At 35.9% G+C, this 27,104-nt stretch overlaps 1 protein-coding gene across 3 annotated transcripts in view; it reads right to left on the reverse strand.

The window, feature by feature from the left end:
• ADGRB3 (adhesion G protein-coupled receptor B3) overlaps positions 1–27,104 on the reverse strand; it is a 509,374-nt gene that overhangs the window by 281,829 nt on the left and 200,441 nt on the right. For all 3 annotated transcript variants that reach the window (XM_039346725.1, XM_039346723.1, XM_039346726.1), the window contains 3 exons: positions 17,159–17,260; positions 16,388–16,494; positions 2,873–3,067 (listed from right to left, as the gene is read on the reverse strand). In XM_039346725.1, the coding sequence (XP_039202659.1) occupies positions 2,873–3,067; positions 16,388–16,494; positions 17,159–17,260 (404 nt within the window). The remainder of the gene's footprint in view (positions 1–2,872; positions 3,068–16,387; positions 16,495–17,158; positions 17,261–27,104) is intronic.

A 27,104-nucleotide genomic window follows, 5' to 3' on the forward strand; every position in this document is an offset into this window, starting at 1 on the left:
CATAAATAGCTTTTGCCATCTCAGGACTAAATGGCAGATGGTACACGAACATAATTGGAAAAATGTACTGATAAAGCTGACAATGTCCTGATAAGATTCTGACATCTAAGGATCAAGAAACTATTAACAAAGCTGCTTGAATTTGATATTGTCATTACGATGATGAGCTAAGGGGATGGAGGACTGTTATAATGGACTGCTGCATATTAAAATTCATCACTACGTTACTAATACTGAGTTTTGCACTGATACTCCTAGCACTTTGAAATATTGGCCAGACAGAAGCTAAACAAAGCACTATCACTTTTATAGGTTCCAGAGGAAGCATTGCAGCTGTTATTTTTATATTGGTATGCTGTAGCAAGGGGATGTTTTAAGAAAAAATGATTTTAATTAGGATATTACAACAAACCAATTAGCCAACTAGAAATTTTCCATTCCTTGCTCACAAAGCCAGATATGCAAACGGTTGCATGATTAATTCTTAGAATAAAATATTTGTCTACTAAACAGATGCTCATGTTCTTCGTGCATAAAAAGGTAGCAATATTCAATAACAATTCTAAGCCTGAGGTCATTTGATAAAATTAGCATTGAATCAACACCTAGGAAAATCGGATCACTTTGAAATGCTTTATTAATGTATTTACTGGGTGTAATCAAAACTCATCTGAGTGGTTATAGAAATTTGGAAACAATTTAAGGCTAATATGTTTTTTAATCTCCTGCTTTGATGGCTATTGCTTGTTATATGACTCTATCATCAAAAGTAAACTTTTGATAGAGCAAGTATCTGAAACCAAGCCTCTTTTTAGTAGATTAGGATGCTCTAAAATGGATAAGACCTTAAACTGAATATAGACATGTAGTCAGTTTGCTTGAGATATTAAGAGAGGAAATCTGAGAATTTGTCATTGTTGCCTGTGTCATTCCCTACAGCTGATGACAGAAACAATGTGCCTTACATAATTATTGTCCCTATTCAAGCAACCGTGAAATATGACCACTGTTTTACATAGGGTAAATCTATGAGTTTTGCTGTTGTTGCTGCCATAAATTTACAACTCATTATTTTTGCATTGTTAAACTTGTGAGACTGTTATGCAGGATTTCTTTGTATGCAAATCACATATGTTATTGATGTCCAGGTTCTAGGAAATCCACCTTATATACTGCGATGCTACTAACCAATGTCTTTGATGTTATATTAGTAAAAATAAAATTTTGAGAAATGCATTACATGTATTTTAAAACATTGGTCAGTTAAGCCATGCTTAGTTGCTTCCTCCAGTCTTTTCAGCTTCTTTGATAAAAACAGCATTATATTTTTATATTGCAATACTGTTGACAATAGCTTAGACCAGCTAGACAAGCCTTAGATTATACAATAACTTTGACATCATTTTTATAGCGATTTAGATTGCACGTAATTCTAAAAGGTCATAATACTCAGAAATGGAATATTGCTACTATACTACTACAAGTTTCAAATTCTAATGCAAACCCTGTCCCTGCCATGATTATATGACACCTCCCAAGTTTGAAAGGAATAACATTTGCAGAGCTATATCACTGTGTTTAAAATGTAGTAACTATTTCTTCACTGTAAAATATGTGAACAATGTCTAAGATGCTGACAGCAGGGGGAGTTCTTAGAACATAATGATTTTTATTAATATGAAAAACTGGGTTGCAGTTCTGCAAATGTAATAATTTTGTGACAATAAAAAGAAGAAATCTGAACAGAGAGTTCAAACATAATGATAAAAAGAAGAAGTCTGCGTCCCAAGCAATTTTGGAAGCATTTTGATGGCAAAATGATGATACCCTCATAGTGCCATCATCATGGAAATACCACATATAAATGCTGCATACAAATTATGTACTTGCATCCCAACTGTGGCATCATGGTTTACATTAACATGCGGTTTTGGTCATTTCCTCCCAACCTCAACTCCTCTGAGTATTTATTTATTTTTTTTGTAAATAGCGATTTATGATTGTCTTTCAAACCTGAAGAGGAAACTGTAGCTGAAAATAGATTTCTAAATCACATTTAGAGAACAAATGCAAAACATGATTATCCTTTCAGAAGCAATGATGAACAATGGCTTTCTTGAAACTGGTAATCAAAGAGATTTTTGACGTATTTAATGGGAAAGGACGGTTTAAACTCATCCCAAAATAGGATTTCATCATTGTATCTGAAATGACCTATGCTGTAGTGTTTGCATACAAAAGGTGAGTACTGGCACAGGACAATGTTGTATTGTTCTATGCATATCATGCCATAGGAATTTCTGGTGATGGGAAATAATGGGCGCATGAGTGAGCCAGGAGGATTTTAAAAATCAGTGCTTGGCAGCACTTTTGTAGTTCAACAATGAGCAATGTATGTTGATGACAGCAATAAGTAACAGGGTTAAAACAATCTATCATTTATTATGATCAGTGAACTCAGCCAACATGTACACTGGGTGACAAGAGTTCTCCAAGATCTTATGAGCCATTCTGTTCCTTGACATTTCTTTTAACTGGTGATGTTAGGAACTGAATCTTAGCCTGTAAAATCTTTTTACAAGACAGTTTAGTACCATTAAGGCACCAGGCTAGAAACCAGAGGATTCTAGAACCTCTAGGAGTTTCTAGTCCTGTCCTATGTATGAAAGACAGCTGGGTGACCTTGGGCCAGTCACTCTCTCGCTGCCCAACTGTTGTGTGGAAAACAGGAGGAAGAATGAGTATTCAATATGTTTGCCGCCTTAACTTGTTTATAAAAATAATAGACAGGATTATAAATAAAATGTATAACAGTAATAATAAAATATATTAAATGTTTTTCATATTGTTCTGTAATTATGGTTTCACATACCTGAACGCCATCAGATGCAGGGATGTAACTTGCTCTTTTAAATGTATCTGTAACATTTCTGAGAATTTCCACAGAAACTAAAAGATCCCCTGCATAAAAATTCTTCCTTTGAGTTAAATCCAAAAGAGTCTTCGTCACCTGAGACATTCCTTCACCAGCCAGCGTCCTCTGTCCTTTTGCAAGATGTTCTTTAATCTGTAAACAGTAAAAGGAAAATAAAAACATTAGAACCTATTTTAGAACATTTTTTTAAAAAATGCTACAAAGATATTTGCTTGCCTTGCACATTGGGATAGGGTCAGAAGAGTGTATAACCTGGGCTTCACTTTGTGATTGCTTGCTTTGAGATCTTCACACAGTTAGAAACTTTCCCGAAGTTTCATCGTATTGTTTCCATTGTTCATTTGTGTTTATTTTAATGTTTGAATGTTTAGGGCAGGGGTAGGCAACCTTGGGTCTTTTATGACTCATGGACTTCAACTCCCAGAATTCCTGGCTGGCTGAGGAATTCTGGGAATTGAAGTCCATGAGTCATAAAAGACCCAAGGTTGCCTACCCCTGGTTTAGGGTATTATACTGTATGTACATTAAAATTACACTAAAGGGAGATGCAATGAAAAAAAGTTTAGGAATTCTTGCTATAAACATTTCCAAGTTCAAGAATTCCATTGTATAAGGTGCTGAATAAATGCTTTGAGTCGAAACACTGCTCATACAGACCTTTGTATGACACTTAGGAGCATGGAAATGTTCAGAACCAGACTCATTTGCATGCTCACAGCTTCTCCTAGTTTTAGCCCTATTACACTGTGGGCTAACACCTGCACGAGGCTTATAACATTACTAAAATAATTTACAGAAATTATGTAGTGTTTGTGTGTGTGTATGTGTGTATGTGTATCAGGAGGCTGGAAAAATCCAACTACTTAACTCTTCACATAATAAAATGCTGGTACATGAACTGGAGAATCTGGAGGATTATTATTTTAAAAAAAACAGCTGTAGCTTTATATGGAGCCTTCATACATATTTTCTATGAAAACCAGACATCACTGTACAAATAACCACTTTAAGACAGCAAATAACCACTTTATGATAGCAATCTACATTCTATTCAAGTCACTGGCAAAGCATTGATTTATAGATTCTTTTATATTATGTATGTCATGGAGATAAGTGTGAAAAGAATAGCATAGTAGAATCTGACTGACTCAGGCTTGATGCATTTTTGAGCAATTTATCCCCTAAGATGAGCAACTGATGGGTTCAAAACATGCTGGAATTTATTTTAGCATAGCATAATAAGTTCTATTTTACTCAGCTGATTTCTTAAGAAGTAAAATCCAGCTCTATGCAATTGCCAGGTGACAGTCTTTTTCTCTATATTCCTTTGCTAGTTTTTTTTTTAAATTTAAATGGATGATATAGTCTAAGCCACATAGAATCATTCTGTGAGGCAGATGGGCTGTTTCTAAATGTGATATATAAACAAACACTTTTAAGAGTAATGAATGGAAAAATCCTCTTTTTGTCTATGTAACTCTACTTGATATCCAAATTACTATAGAACTCCTGGCAGTCACAGTTGCACATGGAAATGGTGATAAGAACAAAAACTTGTTCTTGTTGAAAGAGAAGAACTATAAACTGCTATTCACATATATCCAGGAGCTCTTTATTGCATAATTTCTGTTCTGTTGCCCCCATCTTACATATCTTATTTGGAAAAGCTCACACAACAGGACCAGCAGAATAAATGATGAACAGGGAGAAATCCAGTGGCTTTAAAGGGATAAACGTTTAAACCAACAGAACTGAGCATGACATGACATGAAGTCAAGGGATAATGCTAAAAGATATCTTCTTAGGGAGAAAAAAAGACAACCTTGGATTAAATAACAAAGAGACTCAGAATAGTATGTAGAACAGCAGAGTCTATTCTAGCCAAAATTATCCACCGAGTAGATAGCAAAGGGTCATATTTTTTTTTTCTACAGGGAAGACATAACTATATAGCAGGTAAAATACATTTTATCTCCTTGATTATATTTGTTTTTAATAACAACAGAAAAATGTATTATAGCTCCAGTAAAATAAGTGGTCCCTTCACTGTGTATTAAATATTTTGATAGCAAAATATAGAGAAATTAAAGCACTGTTGTGGCTTTATCTTGACTATGAAATATTTCCAAATTATGAACCAAAAACCATTGGATTCTTATATTGCCTACTTATCAATGATGAGTGAATATATTAATATTCTGTTGGAAAACATGTTTATATCAATAAGTCAGTAGATTAAAGATCTGTCAAGATGTTTTGACAAGAGCAATCCAGATTTGGTTAAACATCCTAGCTTCTCTTTTGTTCCTGTGCCACTAACAATGGTAAAGGTGCATTGTGTTTTGAGTTACTGAGTAGAGATGATATTTCTTGATATAGTTACCTACAAATAGGTATATATGATTATTGCATTAATACTGAGCTTCTGGTCACTTAAGAAAACTGTTTAGATCAACATACATTTTTTATTTTCTACATGGAAGGTCATATTTGTAGTGATCTTATATGTGGGCTTATTAACATTTCTATAAGGCAAAGGTGATGAAATAAAGCAGCTTTTGAAATACTATTTCAGTTGCTATCTTCCTCCTGTGGTCAAGGTAATAGGCATATAAATGAAATTGGTCTTTCAATACTTGTGGACATTGATGCAGGATTCCTAGAGACCTATTTTGTCAAAACAACATTCTGTAAAGTTTGGCTAAGAGCAATAAACACCTATTTCGTTTCCAGTTACCATAGTTACAAAAAAAACCCACCCAAAGTAGGCATATACAAAAGTTCTAAGGAATATTCACAAGATGAATTATGAAAAATACAGGTTGAGAATTTGTTACGTCCACAGATTATCAGTAAATTAATTATTTAATTTATATCTTTTAGGCTAGAGAACTTAGAGACAAATTATATGTCCCTAAGTTTATGAGTAGAACTCCAATTGGCTCAAGTACAGTAGGAATATTCCTCATGAGTTAAATTTAACCATGAAGCAGTTATATTTTATTGTAGGTATTTCTACTTATAAATATCATTTGCCATTTGGATTCTATCACATGAGTTGCTTATATTTTATTACTCTGTAAGGAACTTCCTTCCTTCCTTCCTTCCTTCCTTCCTTCCTTCCTTCCTTCCTTCCTTCCTTCCTTCCTTCCTTCCTTCCTTCCTTCCTTCCAACAATTCTCTTGTTGCTGTAATTTTCTATAAGGTATGTTAGGCTGAAAGAAAGTGAGGGCTTAATTACTCTCAAACTTCAAAGTTCACTGGTTATGTTTATACAGAGCCCATCCAGCTGTGATTTCTGCAGGGTTGGTTCTTGTCTTTACCTCAGTTCCAACTGTTCTGTCACTAACTCTAGCTACAAAATGTTGCCCTTCCAATTCATGATGCCTAAAATTCATCAGGGTAGGATGTTGTTAAGGGCATGTTATATCAGATGATACTTATTTTGGGTAAAATACATTTCTGCTCCCATTACACTTATGCATGAGTAGCTCCAGTGTTAATACGTAGTTTAAACTGTTTATTTTTAAGTATATATTCATGTGATGTTTTGATTATAATATCAGTGTGAATAGTTTTTCTACTTTTTGGAACTGTTAATGAAGAATTTTGAAATGTGCTAATTATCTTCATCTTTGAATTCTTCCAAGCAATTGAAAATACTGCTCAAACAAACATGTGACTGTAGAGTTGCTTAATTGTATAAAATAATTGTCATTGTTCTCCCTTTATATCTAGACAAGGTAGTAGATAGATGATTTTTCCAATTGTTTTCTAAGCAAAGCTACTTCGTTACTTTTTTTTAAATTTGGTATTATTTTGAGCACGGATCAAAGAGTAAAAGAGCATAAACAAACAGAAGAATAAAGTATTACTCCAGTATTACTCCAACATGAAATGGTGGGTCAATGGAAGATAATAAGGAAAAGCAAAATGAGTAGTGATAATGAGCCAAATGAAACAAAGTCGAATGGAAATAAAGATTTGAAAAGGTACCATTAGAAATAGGAAAAGAACTTAGGATAATCCTTCTCTATTCATTTGGCCACTCTTATGATTACATTCTTTTTCCTATACAAGCCTCAATATTTAAATACATTACCTCACCTTAATACAGTTAGCCATTGCTATGATAGGTTCTTGTTCTTAAAATCAGTATTGACCAAAATAGACAGACCCCCATAATTTCAACCATTTTTACAGAAGAAAAATATTGTTATCTTAGCAAGTTGTATCTGCCAATTTTACAGGGACAGTAGTCCTGCCTTCTGTGGCATATGTTTACCCTGTTTGAGGTTTATGTGCAAAACACAGATGGCATGATTCTGATTTTTATAGCTAGATGGCTCCATCAGCTTTCCCACAAATATAGTTACAAAAAAACTAGACAATGCCTACTCAAAATTCTTAAAACAGTTCAGAAAATTCTGTATTTTTGTATTCTGTATTTTATATGATGCAATATCACCTTGAAAACTTGAAATCTGTTATGGAATCAGTTTTATGGAACACCATTAAAAAATGAACAATGTTATAATGTATGTCCTTGTTCCGGTTATTCCACAAGATGCATCTATTCCAAAAGCTCAACTTCCCTCTTGAATCCAAAGCTTGTGGAATTTCTTTAACTTTGTTGTTTGTGAAATGTCTGTTACCCATTTTTTATTTGGACTGTGAGCATATAATTGTTTTAAATCCTATCTCTTAATATTGCAATTATCTATTATTAATCCTGTTGACACTGAAATGCTGTGTGAAGAATTTGCCTGCTGGTGATGTTTAATCAAGGAGAACGTCTTTAAGAGTTTGTCTTCTTTATCTTTATAATGTGAGTTGACAAGGGGAAGAATCCAGGAGGAGGAAGCTGAATTTCAAAAACCTACTTTTAAAAATGGTACGTTGACAGATAAAACTTGGGGCCAAATGATATGGTTCTTCTTATTTTATGAATGGAAGGCATAAGGTGATATATTATGACTGTATTTTAAATAAACTCAGTCTGTTAATGTATGCCATGGTTTTCTGGGGGTTATATTAAGATTAATTACAGTCAGTTGGGTAGGTATGCAGACAGACATAAGGGAAAATAGCTAATCTGTAAACTATATCTGCTACACTGAACACGTCTCAGAAATTGGTGGATGAACTATTAATAGTTAATTGCCCAATCACCTGGATACTGTTTAACTCTGTCATCTCCATAGTACTGATTGTTCTGGCTTTTTACCTCAGCTAGCTGATTTTCTGTCCCTCTCAGTTCCTGCATCCACATAAGAAATTCTGTGATTTATTCATTGTACTATGGGTATACAATTTAGTGTAATGTGCAAGCCCAGTATATTTTGGTGTGTATCTGTTTATTTAAACAAATCATATGGCTATTCATCTTGCTATTGGATAAATAATGAAGAAGGCCAGGAGTATATGCTCCCTAAAGGATCACCGAAAACATGAAGGTAACTCCAGCTCCCCAGCTTAAACAAGCAGGCTCCTATGTAGGAAAGAAGTAATATAAGAAGCTACTGGAGGCAGATAACTTTCTGTCAGGTGCAGAAGATCAGGTCCACACATAAAGGTCCAATTAAACTGATTTATTGTCAGTCTATGCACAGGAATCTTCTCATTTAATGGTAAGCATCTGCCTGAAATTACACAAGGGTCAATGGAATTCAAGGGAGGTTGTGGCTATGTTAGGATTCTAGGCTGATCCCTCTTTTAAATTCACCTCCCAGGTTCTGTCACATATTCTCTATACTTCCTTGAAAATGGCAAAGGCATCAATTCACATTGCACATAAGAAGGCAATAATTAACCATCTCTGTATTTTACCAATAAACTTCATGTATAACAATTTTAAGTGATTGATAATAAAATGCTGGATAATGGGCCCCTCTGTCCAAATGACATTCAACATGCTACTGAGATACCTGGGGATCCTTACAGTACCAATAGTATTATGTTATGGCTAGCTGAAAATTTTGGGGATATCTGGTTTCTGATGTTGCCTGCAGGGGAAAAGAAATTTAAAGCTGAAAAGGCAGAACTACACAGGAACATAAAATATAAAAGTAAAAGCATGGGGAAACACAACACAATGAAAACTAATTAATTGATTACATGCAGTTATCTTAGACACCAAATTATTGGAATGGACTGGAATTAGACACTTTCAGGCATAAAATTAAACCGTTTGCTACTCAGGGCTTGAAAAACAATGAAGGGATGGCATTGCTTGCAGAATCAGGAAGGACATAGCAAACACAGCTGGGTATAATACAGTGACTGAATAATATCAATTAGACGTCATGGACAATAGTTTAATATGATGATTATCCAAGTCAGTGCTCCAATCACCAATGCAGAAGAAGAAGTTGATAAATTTTATAGTCAAGTTCAATCTGAAATTGACAGAACATGCAAGAAACATGTGCTGTTTGTGCCTAGAGACCGGAATGTCAAAGTCTGAAATAGTAAGGAGGAAAATATAGTTGGATTACATGGCCTAGGAAACAGAAATGAAACAGAAGAATAGCTTTTTTTGTTAATCCACTGATTTTGTCATTCTTAACATAATATTGAAACAACCAAAACAATGTTTATATACAAGGGCATCTTCATATAGAGCACCCAGAAATCAAACTGAGTAAATTATTGGCAAAAAGAAATAGACTACTCAGTTATGTGGAATGGAATCAAAGCACTTGTTAAGGATAAATGTGAGAAGAGACTGCCCAAAGCTGAAGAAATAGAAGAAGGAAAACTGGAGGGCAAAACAAATTGTGCAAACAAGAGAAGCCCCAGCCAAAAAAAGACAAAGATCTCAGGAAGGCATTTAACAAAGAATTCAAGAGAGCTGTTAAAGAGATAAGAAACAGTAGCTACAGTGATCTGTCTAAAGATACTGAAGATGGAAACAGACACAGGAAAATAAGGAAAGTAAGTATTTTAAAAGATGTCCAAACTCAGAAGAAGGTTCCAGTCTTAAATTAGTACACCAAAGGATGCCAATGGGTATCATGTTAAGGAATTTCATAATGTATCTGCAGATTTAGCAAGCTACAGAAGAATCAGTAAAATATCTAGCAAATCTGGAGAATGACATAGTGTGCAACAGTTGGGAAGAGACCAGTCTTCATATGAATACCAAGAAATAAGATTTAACAGAGTGTGCAACAATACATTGCATAATACTCTTACTTTCAAAGGTTAGCATCTAACCAAGATTAGACCTTACCTGGAAAAGAAGATGCAGCTACTTGAGCTGGTTTTAGAAAAGACCTAGAAAAAAATAGATGCTATTGCTGATGTACAGCCAAGTAATTGAAAGCTACAGAATACCAAAAAGAAGTCTATACTATGGTACTTTGGTTCTCAACTGCTTTGAAACTCATTGAATTTGGCACTCAACACATTTTGACAGGAAAATTTTGTCCTGTTACTCATTTGTTTGGTACTCAATACAGAAGCTAGAAGTTGTCAGTGTCGGCTGCCTTGTGATTCACTACATTATTTATTTGGTACTCATCATTTTTGGTACCTATCTCACCTTCTGGAAACATCGATGAGTACCGAAGTACCACTGTATGTGGATTGTTGATTATAGAAAGGCCTTTTGAATTGACCATATCAAGGAATGATCTTAAGAAAATAGGAATCTGAAAATGTGTCATTATCCTCATATGAAATTTATACATAGCTCAAGATGTCACAGTCCAGATGGAACATGGCAGCAATATTGCCATTTCTATAGCAATGATTCTTCTTTGAACACAGACGTAAAAAATAAACAATCACAATGTGTGTTCAAAATATTCTCAAAAGTGACTTAGCCACAAACATACACGAGGAATCAGTTATAGTGGAATATCATAGCAAATATGACTGCCAGGTAAAAAAATCACTTAAAAAGGTATCATGTTTTGTTCTTCATCACTCTATCATCATTTAGTGATTCAATGTTTCTCTTTTACGTGGAACTAAAATTAGGCATGTTATGGCAAGTATATTATTAGTTCTCCACACATTTTTATACTTAAAATATGCACAGAGGCCTGTTCATCTTATCAGAGGAAATAAAGCAGGGAGAAAGGCTTATTATTTTTCTGGCACAATGTTTCCAAACTGAAACTGTTACCAGAGGGTATAACTAATATGGGTATATGTATGCCCTGTTCATCCATCCAAACCTAATAGCAACAGCTGCTGCTGCTTCCTGTTATGCCATGGCATTGATACATAAAAAAAGAAAAGCTGCAAAACCTGGTGATGATTTTCCTACATCAATACCTCATTTGGTCTCCTTTTATGGCCTCCAAATGCCACTTTTAAAAATTTGCCCCAGGATGAGTATTTCCCATGAACATTATACTAAGCCAATTAAATTGTGCCAGAAATTACAGAAATTAGTAGTGATTTCTCTTAGAACAGTATCTTCTTTGAGTATGTGGGATGGGACATCTTATTCATAGGGATGCTTTGTTTGGGTAGTACTTCCTTCAAATAATCATCATGCTTTGTAAAGGCACCAAGAAAGTGCTGATAAATAGCTGTTGGCACCGTAAAGGACAGCAATCATATCAAATATATTAAAGTCTTATTTATACTGCTATATTTTCTACCTGCTTACTGTTACTCCTGTTGAGAAGCAGATAAACTACAGTAATGTCTTGTGAGCAAAAGTTCATGCCACAAATATGATTAGTCTTAATGTGCCAGGAGGCCTGCTGAAGGCATCTTAAATAAAATTAATTTGTCTTGAAAGGTAGTTCTGATAGTTGCCTGCTTTTTATTAATGCAGAAGTGAAAACAAAATACGGATATTTTAGTGCAAATGATTATTTTAATCAACAAGTGGTTTGTTTGATCATAATGACCATTCCTTTGACATTAGATACGGACAAAGAATGGACTTCCCCTTGGATTTACATCCATCATCTCTTATCATGGTTTCTTCCAACATTTTCTTTTCCACATGTAGTCCATTGAAGAGGAATCATGGAATAATTCCACAGAATTTTTTAGTTTGTAGCATGTGAAGTTCGCCATTGAAATTAGTTGACCATCATGGTCATTCTGGAATTATACACCTGACTTCATTCTGGATGAAACAGGGTCTATAATGCAACATGAAGGCCCCATGGAACAGAATTCAATCAAGTACTGAAGAAACTCCAGTATAAACGTTTCTGTACTTGCCTTTTAGCGAGACATCTTGCTTATATTGTAAAACTCTGAAAGGCCAAAAAAGAAGAAGAAGATAAGAATAGGAGATAACTAGCTGGGCCTGAAAACAATAGAATATCTTGATTTTTAATGCTCTGTCAGGTGCCCAGACCAATGGGATATTAGAAACAGTCTGGCAACTCTTTTTGATTAATTTCTCTCTGATATTATATTATCAGGAAGGAAAATAGATTTAACTATCTCTGCTTTCATACTGATATGCACCTGCAAATCAATGACCTCCAAAGAAGGACTTTTATATCCTGGTTCTGGGAATGACAAAAGAAAAGTTGATAGTTTGATTGTTGCTTGCTCAGAGCATCCAGGTAAGGCAAGAATCAGACTAGGGCAGATCACTGTTGCAACAGAGAAAAAATAAAACTGTGGTAAGAGAAAGAAAGAGGGAGGCAGGGAGGGAGGGAATGAGGATATGTTTAAAATACGTATGTAAGACAGTCCTTATCGATGAGTATAGGGATAGACTGGGAAAGAAAGTTTTTTGGGGAGAAAAGAGCAGTGGCAAAAATTGAAAGCCTCGTGGGATGAGGAATTCAGTAATACTAATTTCATATCTATTTGAAGGAAAAATTTCTACCTGACTCCTATAATGAGCCATTAGGGAAATAAATGAATTGGATAGAAGAAAATCTTCAGTTCCCAGTGTTAGAGCAAGGAAATTTCATCATGGAAAAGAGGCACCGGAAGATACATGAATTTTGTAATATTATTTGGAACAAAAAAATTGAAATCAACTCTAATGAACTGCAACAGAAGCAAATAATTATTCACCTCACAGCTCTTTTATTCAAGTTCCATTTAATTGTACCAGCTGCAATAATACGAGAAAGAGGGACACCACTTTTGTGACCTAAATTTGTAAAAAGAATAGAAGTATCTTTTACAGGACACATGCTATTTTTGATAACTATTTGTTCTCTCTCTTTGGTTTCCAACATATTAGAATGAGAAATGCTTTTCGGAGATTAGTTTTCTATGACCCAGAAATGTGCAATTTAATCCATTTTTTAGAGTTCACAGGTACATTTCATTTCATAGTTGATCTGCCAGAATAGTTGGGTTCCACTGTAACTTTTCCATTTAAGAAATGACTGATCATTAAGTTGGGAGTGTGCCATGGGCTCATTTAAAATGACCATCCTTTCATTTGAAGTCAACAGGAATGTAGTTCAAGAGAACAAGATTGCAAGAATGATGGGAGGGGAGGAATCAAGGACAGTACAGTGAATCAATCACTATAACCTAGTTTAAGAAAGAAGTCATTCCTCAAACACCTAATAAATTTGAGTTTTTGTTTTAAAAGACCAAATGACAATATCAACTTTTGTCAGAGCTGCTATCAGGAGATGCAAATAAAACCTGTATCTAAGGACGTGATTTTAGCATTCATGGGTATGCATGTATGTGTACGCATGTGTGTGTATGCATGTATGTATACACACAAAGAGAGAATCAGAAAGTAATCACTATGTAATGCTTACTGAATGACCAAAGAGGGATAGGAAAGTATAAACATTTTGAGTGCTACTTCAAATACTTGATGCCAGCTGGAGTTTTTATTCCCAGTTCATCACATGTAGATGATTCAGTTACTGAATTGACAACACTGATGAATATGTTCCTCATTTCCTTCTTAGATAAAGCTTTTCCAAGCATATTGTTTGTGCAATGAGTAATTTCTTTTCCAAAGACACTTGAATATGGTCAAATGATCAGCATGTATATCTTTATGTATATTTTCTGAAAGAGCTCTCACACATCACCTACAATTTTTTAATTGCCAGTACTTGCTACTATAGTGAGCAATAGAAACAATGGAATCAGATTAACTGAAATGAAGAAATAGAATACCAAGTAATGTTTTTAAGACAAACAAAATAATATTTGTTGTTTCAAGACAACATTACTGCCCACTGAGCATTTATATATTCTTTTAGACTGCATGGAACATATAAATGCACCACAAATTATGTTATATGAATCAAGTTGGAAAGGGGGAACCATGTGAATTGTTAGACAACATTGGAAAGACAAATCTATACCTGACTTTTCGCAGCAAATTATGCACATATGTCAACTGTTTCTTTATAATGGCATTTTTTAATTTTAATTTCTTTTTTAAGAATAGTAAATCAATATAGATATTATAAGACAGATAAAAAGTATAGCATTTTTATAATGCATGACATAAAATACCTAAATGGGAAAATTTAGACAGTGAAGATGACTAATATGAAGAAATTATGACTGATAAGAATTGGATTGAGTATAAGGGAATCTAAGCAAACAAAAATTATAAAAATAGGATGTATGCTGAACTAATGAGATGATGGTTATGAGAATAATGTAAGCTGAAAAAAATGTTATGTAGAGAGATTATTATTATTTAGGTCTTTGGTTATTTGGGTTTTCTCCCGCGTCAAATTGGAAGTGTCTTGGCGACGTTTCGTCGAAATGTCACCAAGACACTTCCAATTTGACACGGGAGAAAACCCGAATAATCAAAGACCTACATACAAACACCCGCAAAAACCTCAGAAAACATTATTGTTATTTGTATAAATATAAAAAATGCCTATACCTAATCATTTATATATTAAAAATATTAAGAATTATATTTTGGCTACTGTTGAAGAAGGAGAATGGGAGAAGGGAAGATCAAAGAAATGTATTATTAATTAATATATTATTATAGAATTATCAAATTTAATCATTGAGTGTTAATTATTACTGTCCTTTTTTTCTTGTTAAAATATAAATCAAGACAACATGCTGTACACCAGGCACTAGAGATTGTTATAGTTAAAAACCTATAATATATATATATATATATATATATATATATATATATATATATATATATATATATAAAATGAGGATTACCTCTATTGTACTTTTGTTTTCATCCCCACCCCCCCAAAAAAGGTATATGAAGAAATAAAATTGTATTCAAGAATATTAGGTTCAGTTGTTAGGTCCAGTATGAGCTCTGTCAGTGGCAGCTGTTATACCTTCTTTCCAGGTTGGGCAGAAGCAGGGCTCTTTTTGTCACAGAACACCCAGAACGGAGTTCCGGCACCTTTTTGGGATGGAACCAAAAGGCAGGTTGTATGACGCGTGTGAGTTCCAGCAACGTTGTTTTTTTTTGTTTTGTTTTTTTTTACAAAAAAAGCACTAGGCAGAAGTGAGGATGAACAGCAGTGCTGCTTTGAAGATCCCAGACAGATATGTGCCTGCTCTTCCACTGGCTACAGAGGAATAGGGCAACAGCAGGAATAGGAATAGAATTTCTAATTGGTATGTGTTTAATGTGCATTTACATAAAGCTATGCCTTCCCAGTGCAATATAAATTATATAGAGACAAAAGCACCGTGGTATTTATGGGAGTATGGGGAAAAAAGGAAAATAGGGAGGAAAGTGCATTTGGAGAATGAAAGGAGAGAAATAGCTAAGAGAGTCTTTGACTGGTTATTTTTGCATGAAGTACTATTAAGATTATTTGTTTTAATCCCAATAGCGAATTCGGGGACTCAGAGTCAGTTGATTGGAGCAGTCTATAAGTTGTGTACCAAGAAAGAAATAATAATAAAGAAATTATTGCAAATCTAAACAATATTTAGAATGGAGGGAAATGAACTTCCATATGTTCCTATTATCTGGAAAAGAAAGAAGATCTTTGATTCACTTTTCAAAAGCAAACTGCACGTCTGTCATTTTTCTTTGGTTATCTCATGCGCTAAATTTATGCCGTGCTTGTGCTTGTTCTCAGCTGAAGTAGAACTGAGGGGAAAAAAAATGTATCCGTGCTACTGATTGATGGGCGCACCATTAAAGCGCTGAATGAGTTATAAAATGTTCTGTAGCTTCAGGAAATCTAATATATTCACCATCAGGATTCCCAGTAAACCTAAAGAAGTTTGCGGCTTCCAGTGCTTATAAACATTTTATAAGGGAAAGACTAGAAAGGCCAGAAACCATGCATTATTTTATAATTACATGCACTCATGGGAAAATAAATAAATAAACCCAAACAAAATAACAAAACGAAGGATGAAAACAAATGGCATGCATATCCCCCCCACCTCTAGCAATGTTTATTTTTTCTTTAGCATCAGATGATCTGACTGAATAGCAAAACAGTTTATCCCCTTAATGTTGTTGTTTAAGCAATGAGTAAATAGAGCAAGTACTAAAGCTGGCTTTGCACCTACTGAATGCTGCAAGTGTTTGTACTCATTTGATATGCATCTAGCAAAGCTCGGCTGTTCCCAGAAGGCCACTCCGTGAAGACTGAGAGAGCAGCGCCTGCTACTGGTACCTGTGAGTCATAAAGAACAAGGAGGAGGAGGAACAAAGGGATGAGGGGAAGGGGGAGGAAAAATGCAATGGAAAGACAAGTCAGAATCAACCCAAGAAATCCATTCAGAAGAATTCTGTATCCTTGTGGAAAGTGTGCACTACAAATATCACATTATAACAGGAAGCATTAGCTTTTCCTTAGGAAAATGATTTCCTTAGGACAGGGGTAGGAAACCTTGGCTCTTTTATGACTCGTGGACTTCAACTCCCAGAATTCCTCAGCCAGCCATGCTGAGGGGAAAGGGAGAGGTTTCTAAGCTGAGCCATGCCGGCTCAGGAATTCTGGGAGTTGACGTCCACCAGTCATAAAAGAACCAAGGCTGCCTACCCCTGCCTTAGGAAAAGGATCAGAGTAAAATATAGGAATATTATGAATTTTTTTGTTGAGCAGGTCATTATTTCCAGCAAACTTAGCTTAAGAATAGATCAATAATTGCTTACTACAGGAAGTACCAGGAGGCTAAGTGTGAAACATACCAATTTTTTAAAAAAGTAATGTATACATTATTTAGGACTGGAAGATTTTAGTTTAAAGAATACCGTAATCATATAAACTATAAAGGGCCAATTTTTTTTTCTAATTTATAATAATACGGATTGGATTAAAGAAGCAGTAACAATACCTGTAGCATTAAGAGGGCATCGGTTGAATGCCATATCCCCTGCTGGCGTCCTTTTCCAAACGAATGATATCAAATAATCCTCAGGACATATTTCATAAGGTGCTGCAATTTAAAAACACTGAATATGAATTGTGGACTTGGCAAGTACATGCAGTGAGAATAATTGATCAGTTGAATAGCTTGCCTCCAGGAGTTGTGGGTGCTGGAGATTTTCAAAAATAGACTGGGCAACCATTTGACTGGAATGGCATAAGGCTCCTGCCTTGAACAGGGGACTGGACTAGAAGACCTCCGAGGTCCCTCCCAATCCTATGCTTTTATGTTCTAAGTATAACACTGTGTGATACACCAGCTTGCAAGCTGCAGGACTCTGTAAGTTTCCAGGTAAAATGTAAAGGGTTTGCTATCACTTATAAAGGTTTACAAAGATGGCCCTGACTTTGATGGTCTTCTCTAAATGTCTGGAAACCTGGTTCTTTCCCCCCAGAGAATGGGCAAGCATATGGGATGAACATTCAAACTGGAAGAAATGTAAAATGGTTTGGCTTGTACATTCTGCTCTGTTTTATTTTCTGTTCTGGGTGTTTTATGTATTCTCATAGCAGAAGACAACATTATCATTCCATCAGCATGGTCAATTCAGTTTCTGACTGAAGTTTTTTTTTTAAAAATAAAAAAAACAATAGCTATTTTTTTTTTAAAAAAAATCACTTTGATTGCCCTTTAGGTCACTGAGAAATAGGGCCCATTTCAACGGCCTGCCCAAGGCAATCTATGGTCTCTGTAAGGTTCCAGAGAAAGCTTGGGATTTTCCCTGAGGATATGATAGGCATTCAGTTAAAGCCTTGGTCACATCATGGAATGGGCTGTGAAGGAAGCCTTGGATTGATCTACACCACCTGTCTCTCTGCACTGATCCTAGTTTTAGTTTTATAAACAGTTCTGGGAAACGAAGCACCAGAAGAGATGCCTGGAGCATCATTACAGGAAGGGAAAACTTGACCAAACCTGATCAAGAGCCCATATTTGGGATTATATTGTGCCGGTAATGGTGGCAAAGTGTCATTTCACTGCCTTTATGCATCCATAGATAGATTTCCAATGGCTCTGATCAGGTTGTCTCATTTCTTGCTGAGTAGGGATGAGTCACAGGAACATCTACTGGGATGCTGGAAGAATATTCTAGTGACCTCACAGATAAAATCATTTAGGTTTGCTGAGTGTCAGACTCCAACTAGGCAAGTGCAACTGAGCTGCTTGGTGGATGGTCTTGTGGGTTTCCTTGTGTTGGGCTTCAGTCTATGACTCCATATGAAGTGGACGGGCTCCTTCAAATTGTGAACTCAGTCACCTGTTTCTTAGTTCCAAACCTTTCCTGAGTATTTAAAGTTGGCTTGGAAGCAATTTATCAATGGTATCAGCTTCTCTCAGAAAATGGGTGGTTCCTTTGAACCTCCTTAACAAACCATTGCTGGACTCAATAATCTTAAACATATATATTTTTTTTGGTAGTCTCCAAGAGGGAAGGTTGTTAAGGAGGTAAGTGGGCACTAGTTCCAAAGTAACATGGAGGAAATGGATTATATGGACCCTTTCCAGTCAGATTTCAGGCACAAATATAGTATAAAAACAACACGGGTGTGCTTGTTAATGACTTTTGATGGTGCCAGGATGGTGCATTCATCCTTGTGCTCCTTGATCTCTCAGAATTATGATACTGTCAATAATGATATCCCTTTCCCTATGGTCTATTTCAATCGCTGGTTGGATTCAGACAGCTTCACTCTTCCTGAGAAACATCCACATAAAACCAGTGGGTGAGATAAATTATTATAGGTATCTACCCTCCGGAATAATATTTTCCCAGAGATCTGTATGACTCCCATCCCGATGATGTTCCAAAAGACACTGAAAAGCTCTGCAGTTCTCCCAGGCCATGGGACAGGGTGGTTGGTGAATCTGATTTTGTTCTACGGGTAATCCTCGACTTACAACAGTGCATTTACTAACCATTCAAAGTTACAATGGCACTTAAAAAAGGGAGTTACAACTGTTTTTCACACTTATGATCATTGCAGCAGGCCCATGGTCATGGGATCAAAATTCAGACACTTGGTAACTGACCCGCATTTATGACGGCTGCAGTGTCCCAGCCATCATGTGATCATCTTTTAGGACCTTCTGACAACAAAAAGTCAACAGGGAAGCCAGATTCACAACCGTGTTCCTCACTTAACAACTGCAATGATTCGCCTAACAGCTATGGCAAGAAAGGTTGTCAATGGGGCAAAACTCACTTAACAACTGTCTCACTTAGCAACAGAAATGTTGGGCTCAATTGTGGTAGCAATTTGAGGACTACGAGTATTTTATATGGTTTCTTTCTGCCTGGACACAAATATGCTTTTTAAAAAATTTATTGTTGTGGCTTTTTCATTTGATGAAATGCAAAGAGTTGTTAGTTGCTGTTGTTTAGATCAGGGTTCCCTAACGTTTCCGGCTTTGTGACCGGTGGGGGGGGGGAGGAAGGGGATAGTTCACACAAGCAACTAGCAAGCGTGCACACAGCTCCATTTCTGCAAGCGGCGTGCATGCATGCCTGCTGCTCACGCAAATGGAGTGTGCGCCTGCTGCTCGTGTAAATGAGGATGTGCATGCACGTGGGCACACTCACCATCCATTTTTACAGCCCAGTTGTAAACCCCTCACAGCCCACAGGTAGGGGACCCCTGGTTTAGATCTATATCAACAAGTTAAAAAATAGCAGATTCATGTATCTAATTACTGTTCTTGACCCAACTGAATTTTATATTTAAGCCAGGGGTAGGCAAACGTTGGCTCTTTTATGACTCGTGGACTTCAACTCCCAGCATAGCTGGCTCAGGAATTCTGGGAGCTGAAGTCCACGAGTCATAAAAGAGCCAATGTTGCCTACCCTTGATTTAAGCAAGTTTTCTCAAAAGTATTTTGACAACATATTTCATCTTTGAAGAAACTAAGAATCTGCAAGGCTTCCCAGTGATACACTTGCTTCCAGAGTCATTTCTTTTTTACTTCTAGGAATGCTTCTGGGCCCCAGCTGAGCCCATGGACTTCTTAATTTTTTTTTTTAAAAAAAATAGATGAGTAGCCTAGAACTTTGTCTAAAAGTATGCTGATCTGTTGCAAAATAAGGCAAATGGTAAGCGGGGTTTGTAAAAAGCATTTTGAAGACAGGTTAGAGAGTATGACCAAGAACATTCTGTATATTGATGGTTTGTGACTAGTTACATCCCCCACTGCAGCCATTTTATGAATGGACAGCCTCCCAATTGCATTGTGAGAGCAGCGATAACATGCTTTCAAAATTAAATGGAAGACATTCCCCAAAGTACACCTGCCATTACTTTTCTTTAAAAAGAAAAGTTCTTAGGGTGCCATGACACTCTTTTAGTATATTTATATAGTAATCCATTTGGTATTTTAAATCAGGATTTGCATTCATGTCTGTAAACACATCGAACAAAGCTGTGCATTTTTTCTGCTACTACAGCTTTACTAATTCAGCGCGCGAACATTTTTATGGGAAACTACCTTGGCTTTTTTTGCCGAGATGGCAAACACATCTAGCGGAAATGCAACTTACGGAAGCAAGAAATGCGCATTTTAACAGATGACAAAATATCCCTGCAGATGTTTCTTGAAGCTAATGTGAAGTGCATGAAATAGGTTGCTAAAATTACTTCAGTCAAAGCTCTTTCAGATCATGTCAAGAAAGCTGACAGCGCCAGAAGGGCAAGAATATATCTTAATGGCAAACATTTAAGAAAGGGAGCTGTTTTCACTTCATCTTAATTGCAAAAAAAGAACTGTTCTGAAGCACGGGGATTTTTTTTTCCCCTGGGATTCGCACACAGTGCTGCTTCTTATCCTGAATGTATTGCAGGGGTCCTCAACCTTGGCCACTTTAAGACTTGTGGACTTCAATTCCCAGAATTCTCAGCAAAGCTGGCTGAGGAATTCTGGGAGTTGAAGTCCACAAGTCTTAAAGTGGCCAAGGTTGAGGACCCCTGATGTAGGGTATGTGCATGATTGTACATAGTTCATTAAATGTTATTTTTTTTTCAGGTTCATAGTGCCAGGACTGATCTTTTACAATTTGATCTATGTTGCTTTTATTTTTTTAAAAAAACACACACCTTATAATGAATGTATGCAGTTAACTATGTGCATAATCAGACTTCATAAACATGTTTTTTTTTAAGCTATCTAAAATAAAGGGATGCAGTGATACATTGCCACAGAGGTAAAAGCCACAAAAGGAACAAAGAAAGCTGCTTTATCCCATCCTGTTGCATTTGTTCTTTTAGCTTAATATTAGCTTCCCTCACCAGTAGAAACTCCCAAGTTTCATGCAGAGATCTCCAGTCTCTCCTCAGTTTTAACTAGTAATATCAGGGCTTGAATTGGTACACTTCAACATGCAAAACACTGTTCTAACAGCGAGGTGCACTCGGTTTTGCTTTGAACAGCAGACTGAAAGTGAATTTATACAGGCTCTGAAAGTTAGCTGGTTAAAATGGGTGGCCATTTAAGTCCAATAAAAGAGAAAAACAAATACAATATCTACCTTCAAAAAAAACACACTAATGTACCACAGAAAGAAACAAAAAGAGGAACCTGACTTTACTCCGTATTGAAAAAAAAGAATTACAAACAAAACAGTCCCTATTTAAAAGTACATTGCTCATGGTACAGCTACAATAAGAATGCAATCCAAGTTATCCTGAAAATACCATCAAGCATCTACAATTTGATCTGAGCTATACTTTTTACAGTGTGTGGTTTAGTGATTAAGGTGCAAGATTAGAATAAAAAAAAAAAAAAGACCCAGGTTTGATTCTCTACCAGGGAACCACACTGGGTAACTTATGGCCGGTCACTTTCTTAATTCAACCTGCCTCACAGGATTGTTATTGCAGGGAAAGCCTGGAGAAAATGTTATAGATATTGTCTTGGGCTTCTGAAGGCAAGATAAGATATAAATCTATCCAATAACTAAAATGTATGCTATGATGTCTTCCTCCTTTATACCACAGTTATTGGTATTAAAATATGTGTATATTGTACTTTCTCTTTCCTACTCTCCCTCGCTCTCACTTTCTCTTTCTGAACAGAAATGCCTAGCAGTCAAGCAACATCAGATGATACTATTTATTTCATAAGAGCCCTGATATAGAAAGCTGCCAGTTTTTCTATTCATTACATAAGCATATTACCCACAAGAAAAAGAAAAGAAATAGAACGATACACAAAATTACTGTACTTGTTTGCAATCCCGTTTAAATGGCTGTGTTAGGTAGATGCTATTCCCACATATTTAGTTGTAAATTCAATAAACCAAATCAACAGTGATGCTTTTGAAGTACAAGGAATAGAAGTGGAGAAAAGCAGGGCAGTCCTGAGTAGCTATGACAGATCTGCTGAACTGGAAAAGGACTAAGGGAACACAGGCTCAAAGCAAAAAGAATAATGCGCCTGCTAAGACTTCATTCAATAACTTTAACAGGACCTTATCACTCTTGGTTGCCTATACAAGCGGGCTGGTGGATGGTGTCCTGTATGTATCTATGATTTTCTTGCTACACAGAGAAAATACACAGTCTCTCAAACAGACCTTTGTGCCTAGAAAGTGATGGCACAGTGGTTAGAATGCAGTATTGCAGGCTAACTCTGCCCACAGCCAGAAGTTTGATTCTGACCGGCTCAAGGTTGACTCATCCTTCCATCCTTCTGAGATCAGTAAAATGAGGGTCCAGATTGTTGGGGGCAATAGTCTGACTCTGTAAACTGCTTAGAGAGGGCTGTAAAGTGCTGTGAAGTGATATATAAGTCCAAATACTATTGCTATTGCTAGAAAATGGATGACTCTAGTACTCTCATCCCATTTTCACCCGGAAGGAAATCAGCCAACAACATCTTAGGAATGTCTACGAAGCTGGGTTAAAAAATACCATACTTATTATCAGAGGCCAAAATTTTGGCATAAACTTTTTCCTGTCCACATATTAACTGGGGAGGAGATAGCAAATTTTACATAAAGGGTTTTTGATCGGGTGGTAACCTCTGTCAATAATCAAAATTATTATATTTTTGCTAGATGGTAAATTGGATTTGTCTCTTTCAACGATTTCTTCATATGAATTACTATGCCAGCAGTCTTGGTTCTAAAATATGGCTTCCATTTTATCATCCACTTGCTATTTGACATACTATCATATTATGTTTATTAATTTTATGTTTGTTAATGAACAACACATTTACATCTTTTAAATTATTTAAAATGTATTAACTGGTTTGGAGCTCATTTTAAAGGAAAAAGCTGACTAGAAGTAATACATGAACAAAATTTGCTTCTAGGCAGAAGTAGCATTTTTATTTTGCCATATTATATTGTCCCTAGATTTGTTTTGTTAGCCATGCTGGGCAATAATTGCTTGGGAAGGAAAAAAAGAAGATATCAAAGATTCATCTTGCTTCATCTTTGCCTTCTGGATGGATAGAAAAAATATCTATCCATGAACTCCATGGATACTGGTGATCTCCATTAACAAAACAACATTTTTCTTCCTTCCTTCCCTCCCTCCCTCCCTCTTCCTCTCTCTCTCTCTCTCTCTCTCTTTGAAGACCATCATAAATGCCAACAGGTTTATAAATATAAATTGCATAAAAGTTGTATTGCATTGGGGTATTTTTTTTAATATTGGGCATCTTGGCTTATATGCTCACTACTATACTTTATGTGACCTCTATAGATGCCATATGCTAAATAAATGAATGGCTTATTTGTTATTGTTGTTTGTTGTCTGATGGCAGCTATAAATCCAATAAATAAACAAGAATGCTTGTGCACACAAATTTCAGATTTATGGTTGACAGTAGCATACGTCAGCATGTTTTTTTCTTTTTAGAAAACCCCTTTTTTTGTTACTTGAGCTTTCACTCTTAAAAGACTCTTCTTTTGTTCAGAATGAAATCACTGCTCTACTTTTACAAAAAAAGGTGAGGATGAAGTTTCATCTCTGGATTAATATCTAAGCCATGGTTGTCCAACCTTTTGGCTTGCCTGGAAGAAGAGGAATTGTCTTGGGCTGCATATAAATATATATAATATAGTTAATATACAGTGTATCTTACATAATAAATCACATAATAAAGTTAAAAGTTTACAATCTTGTGGGGCTGCAGTATTAGCTGTCCAGCCCGTGGGTCACAGGTTGGACACATCTAATTTAAGGAATTTAATCACCACACAATTATAAAATCACAAACATTTCTGTATTATTAGTGATAATGATAATTGTGGAGTATGATATCCTACCCTTTTCTTGACCTAAAGTTGTTTTTATCAAAATTAGATTAGATCTAAATATTTTTTTTTAAATCCTCATAAAAGTAATAGAATATTTTGACTTGTACCAGAAATTATCATTAACTTATATTATTTTTTTACTGGGGGAGGTAAGAACTTTAGGCTGCTGTTTGTGACTTGTCCTTGTTTTTTACAGCATTTAGAAAACCTTTTTCCAAGTCTTATTCAGCTTACCCTTACAACAGACAAATTATCCATTTTTAGTTTTTTCCCTTTTGCACACAAAAGGAGCTGTTCCATGTTGTGACAAACAATTCTGTCAAATTAATCTGAGCAATTGTTTAGCCTAGCAGTCTATTTCTTAATTCAATGCAAGGGCAAAGCTCTGCTAGAGCTTATATCCTGGGGACACACAGTCACTTCTGTCCCTGACAAATCATAGATGGAATTGCCATTTTGAATGCCAAACATTCATGTTTTCATCAGGGCTTTTATGCCTGGAAGAATCTTCTGAACTGGCACTGTGTAATCTTAGATCATTTTCCTTCAATTATTCTCCTTCACCAGCTATCAAAACAGCAATGATTATATGTTATTGGCCCTATGCACAAAGCTGATAAGCACGACAAAATTTCTTGTAAGATCATACAGATTTAAATATATGATAATTATAAATCATGACATACTGGTCACAATTGCCAACAAATGTACATCTCTAAGGCAGATAGATCCTTCATTTATGTTCATTTCAAATGTTGCTAGTCTGTAAGATTACAGGAGATGTTGAACTGGTAGCACCACACTTGACTATAAGAGAATTGTACTTTTACTTGAATTTGGAGGTGAAATTAATATATCAGTAAATAAACCTTGACAGTCATTTAATATTTTTAATTAGGGGTAATGAGATACCGAAAGGAATTTTCTACCCAAAATGTGAAGAAATAAAACAGGAGGGCCACTGATTAACAGACTGCCTATCAGTAGGCAAACCTGGCTCTTCTTGAAGACAACATATGGAAATTCAGTTCTGATTAGTGCTTGGATAAGAGATCACCAAGAAAACCCAGAAATACAGTTTTTTTTAAAGCCCTAAAGAAAACCAGGATATAGAACCTCATTAGGGTTGCCAAGAAAATGATAGGGCTTTGTAATCAAAGTCATACATTATTTACACAGTGACGCAATACTCTCTCAAGAATTATACACAAAATAGCTATGAGCTAAAATGACCATGTTCAGTCTGGAATTATGTTGGACCCTTATTTTTCCTGACCTCCTTCACATGGGGTAATGCTCTCTGGGGATGATAGCAGATGTATTCCAGAGGTTCTAGAATGTATCCACTTCTGGAGGAAAGAGAACATTGAAAAAAATTGAATTTTCAGGAACATGGCTAAACCACAGGAAAAGGAATCCTATTGTTTGGTTGGAATGCCCTTGTCAATTTCTGAATCCAAGGGCAAAAGTAAGAAGGAAAAATGTTTTATTAGGTGATTTAATCCAGGAAGGAATAAATTCGGAAAAGTTATTGAGGTAATATAAATTTACTTAGCAGGGGCAGAGTGCCTCAGGGCTACGAAGACTTACAATCTAGTGAATTATCACTGTCTGCACAAAACTTCAGATTAGCCACAAGATCAAAGAGCCCTCAACACAGACATCCAACTCCAAGGCTGGCAAAGAGGGAGGAGAGGCAATCCAATGTCTAATTTAACTTTCTGAATTTGGGGGCATCCTTCTGGCCTCCAGAGAGTGAATTTTACATACCTTACTTCCCTGTTCCAGGTATGACATGTACCATAAGCAGAGATCATAGCATAGCATAGCATATATCTGATATATAGTATATATCAGATTATTGATATTTGAAATTACCAAATTGTCAATAAAATATTATTTAAGAAATATGCAATTCAGCATTGACTGCACATTGCCACTAGTATATAAGTAATTATATGAACATAGAGTTACAGGTAGTATTATAGGGCAGAGCAAAGAATTAGGTCTTCTTGGGTTCATACTGTGAACTCACACTTGGGGATGGATGGGACTTCATTGCACATTTCTCCCAAATGGAGCACTTGGCATAAAAGAGACTCTTTCCAAAATATAAATAAGAATTTGAGGGCCTTAGAAGCCTTAGAAGAAATTTGCCTTGTCACTTCCAAAACTATGCACCCATTACTAAATTCCACTCCAAGAATCAAGCGTGGCAGGAAAGAAAAAAGGAGGAAGTCAAGACGAAGGAGCGATAGACACAAACCTCCAAACCAAAAGCGACACAACTGTCTTCAGTATGCCTTTCTACCTAAGCTTTCTCATGTATATACTGTGGCTTCTTCTTCTTCTTTTTCTTCTTCTTTTATTGCTATAAAATCTTTTCCTTGGTACTCTATAGCCCCTAGTCAGGGGACAAACTCCAGTCACCACCTACATTTCATCTGATCTCTGCTAACAAACATTCATAAATACTTTCCACTTGCAAGTTTTATGCATGGAGCACAACAAGCTGTCAGCACTGCGGAGATTCTGCTATCATCTCCACGGGCTATGCATCGCCAGTGGGAAATGTACCTGGAGCACAGAAGTCAG

The sequence above is a fragment of the Crotalus tigris genome, unplaced genomic scaffold (assembly GCF_016545835.1).
Source record: "Crotalus tigris isolate CLP2741 ecotype Arizona unplaced genomic scaffold, ASM1654583v1 scf7180000018016.4438896, whole genome shotgun sequence".
Lineage (NCBI taxonomy): Eukaryota > Metazoa > Chordata > Lepidosauria > Squamata > Viperidae > Crotalus > Crotalus tigris.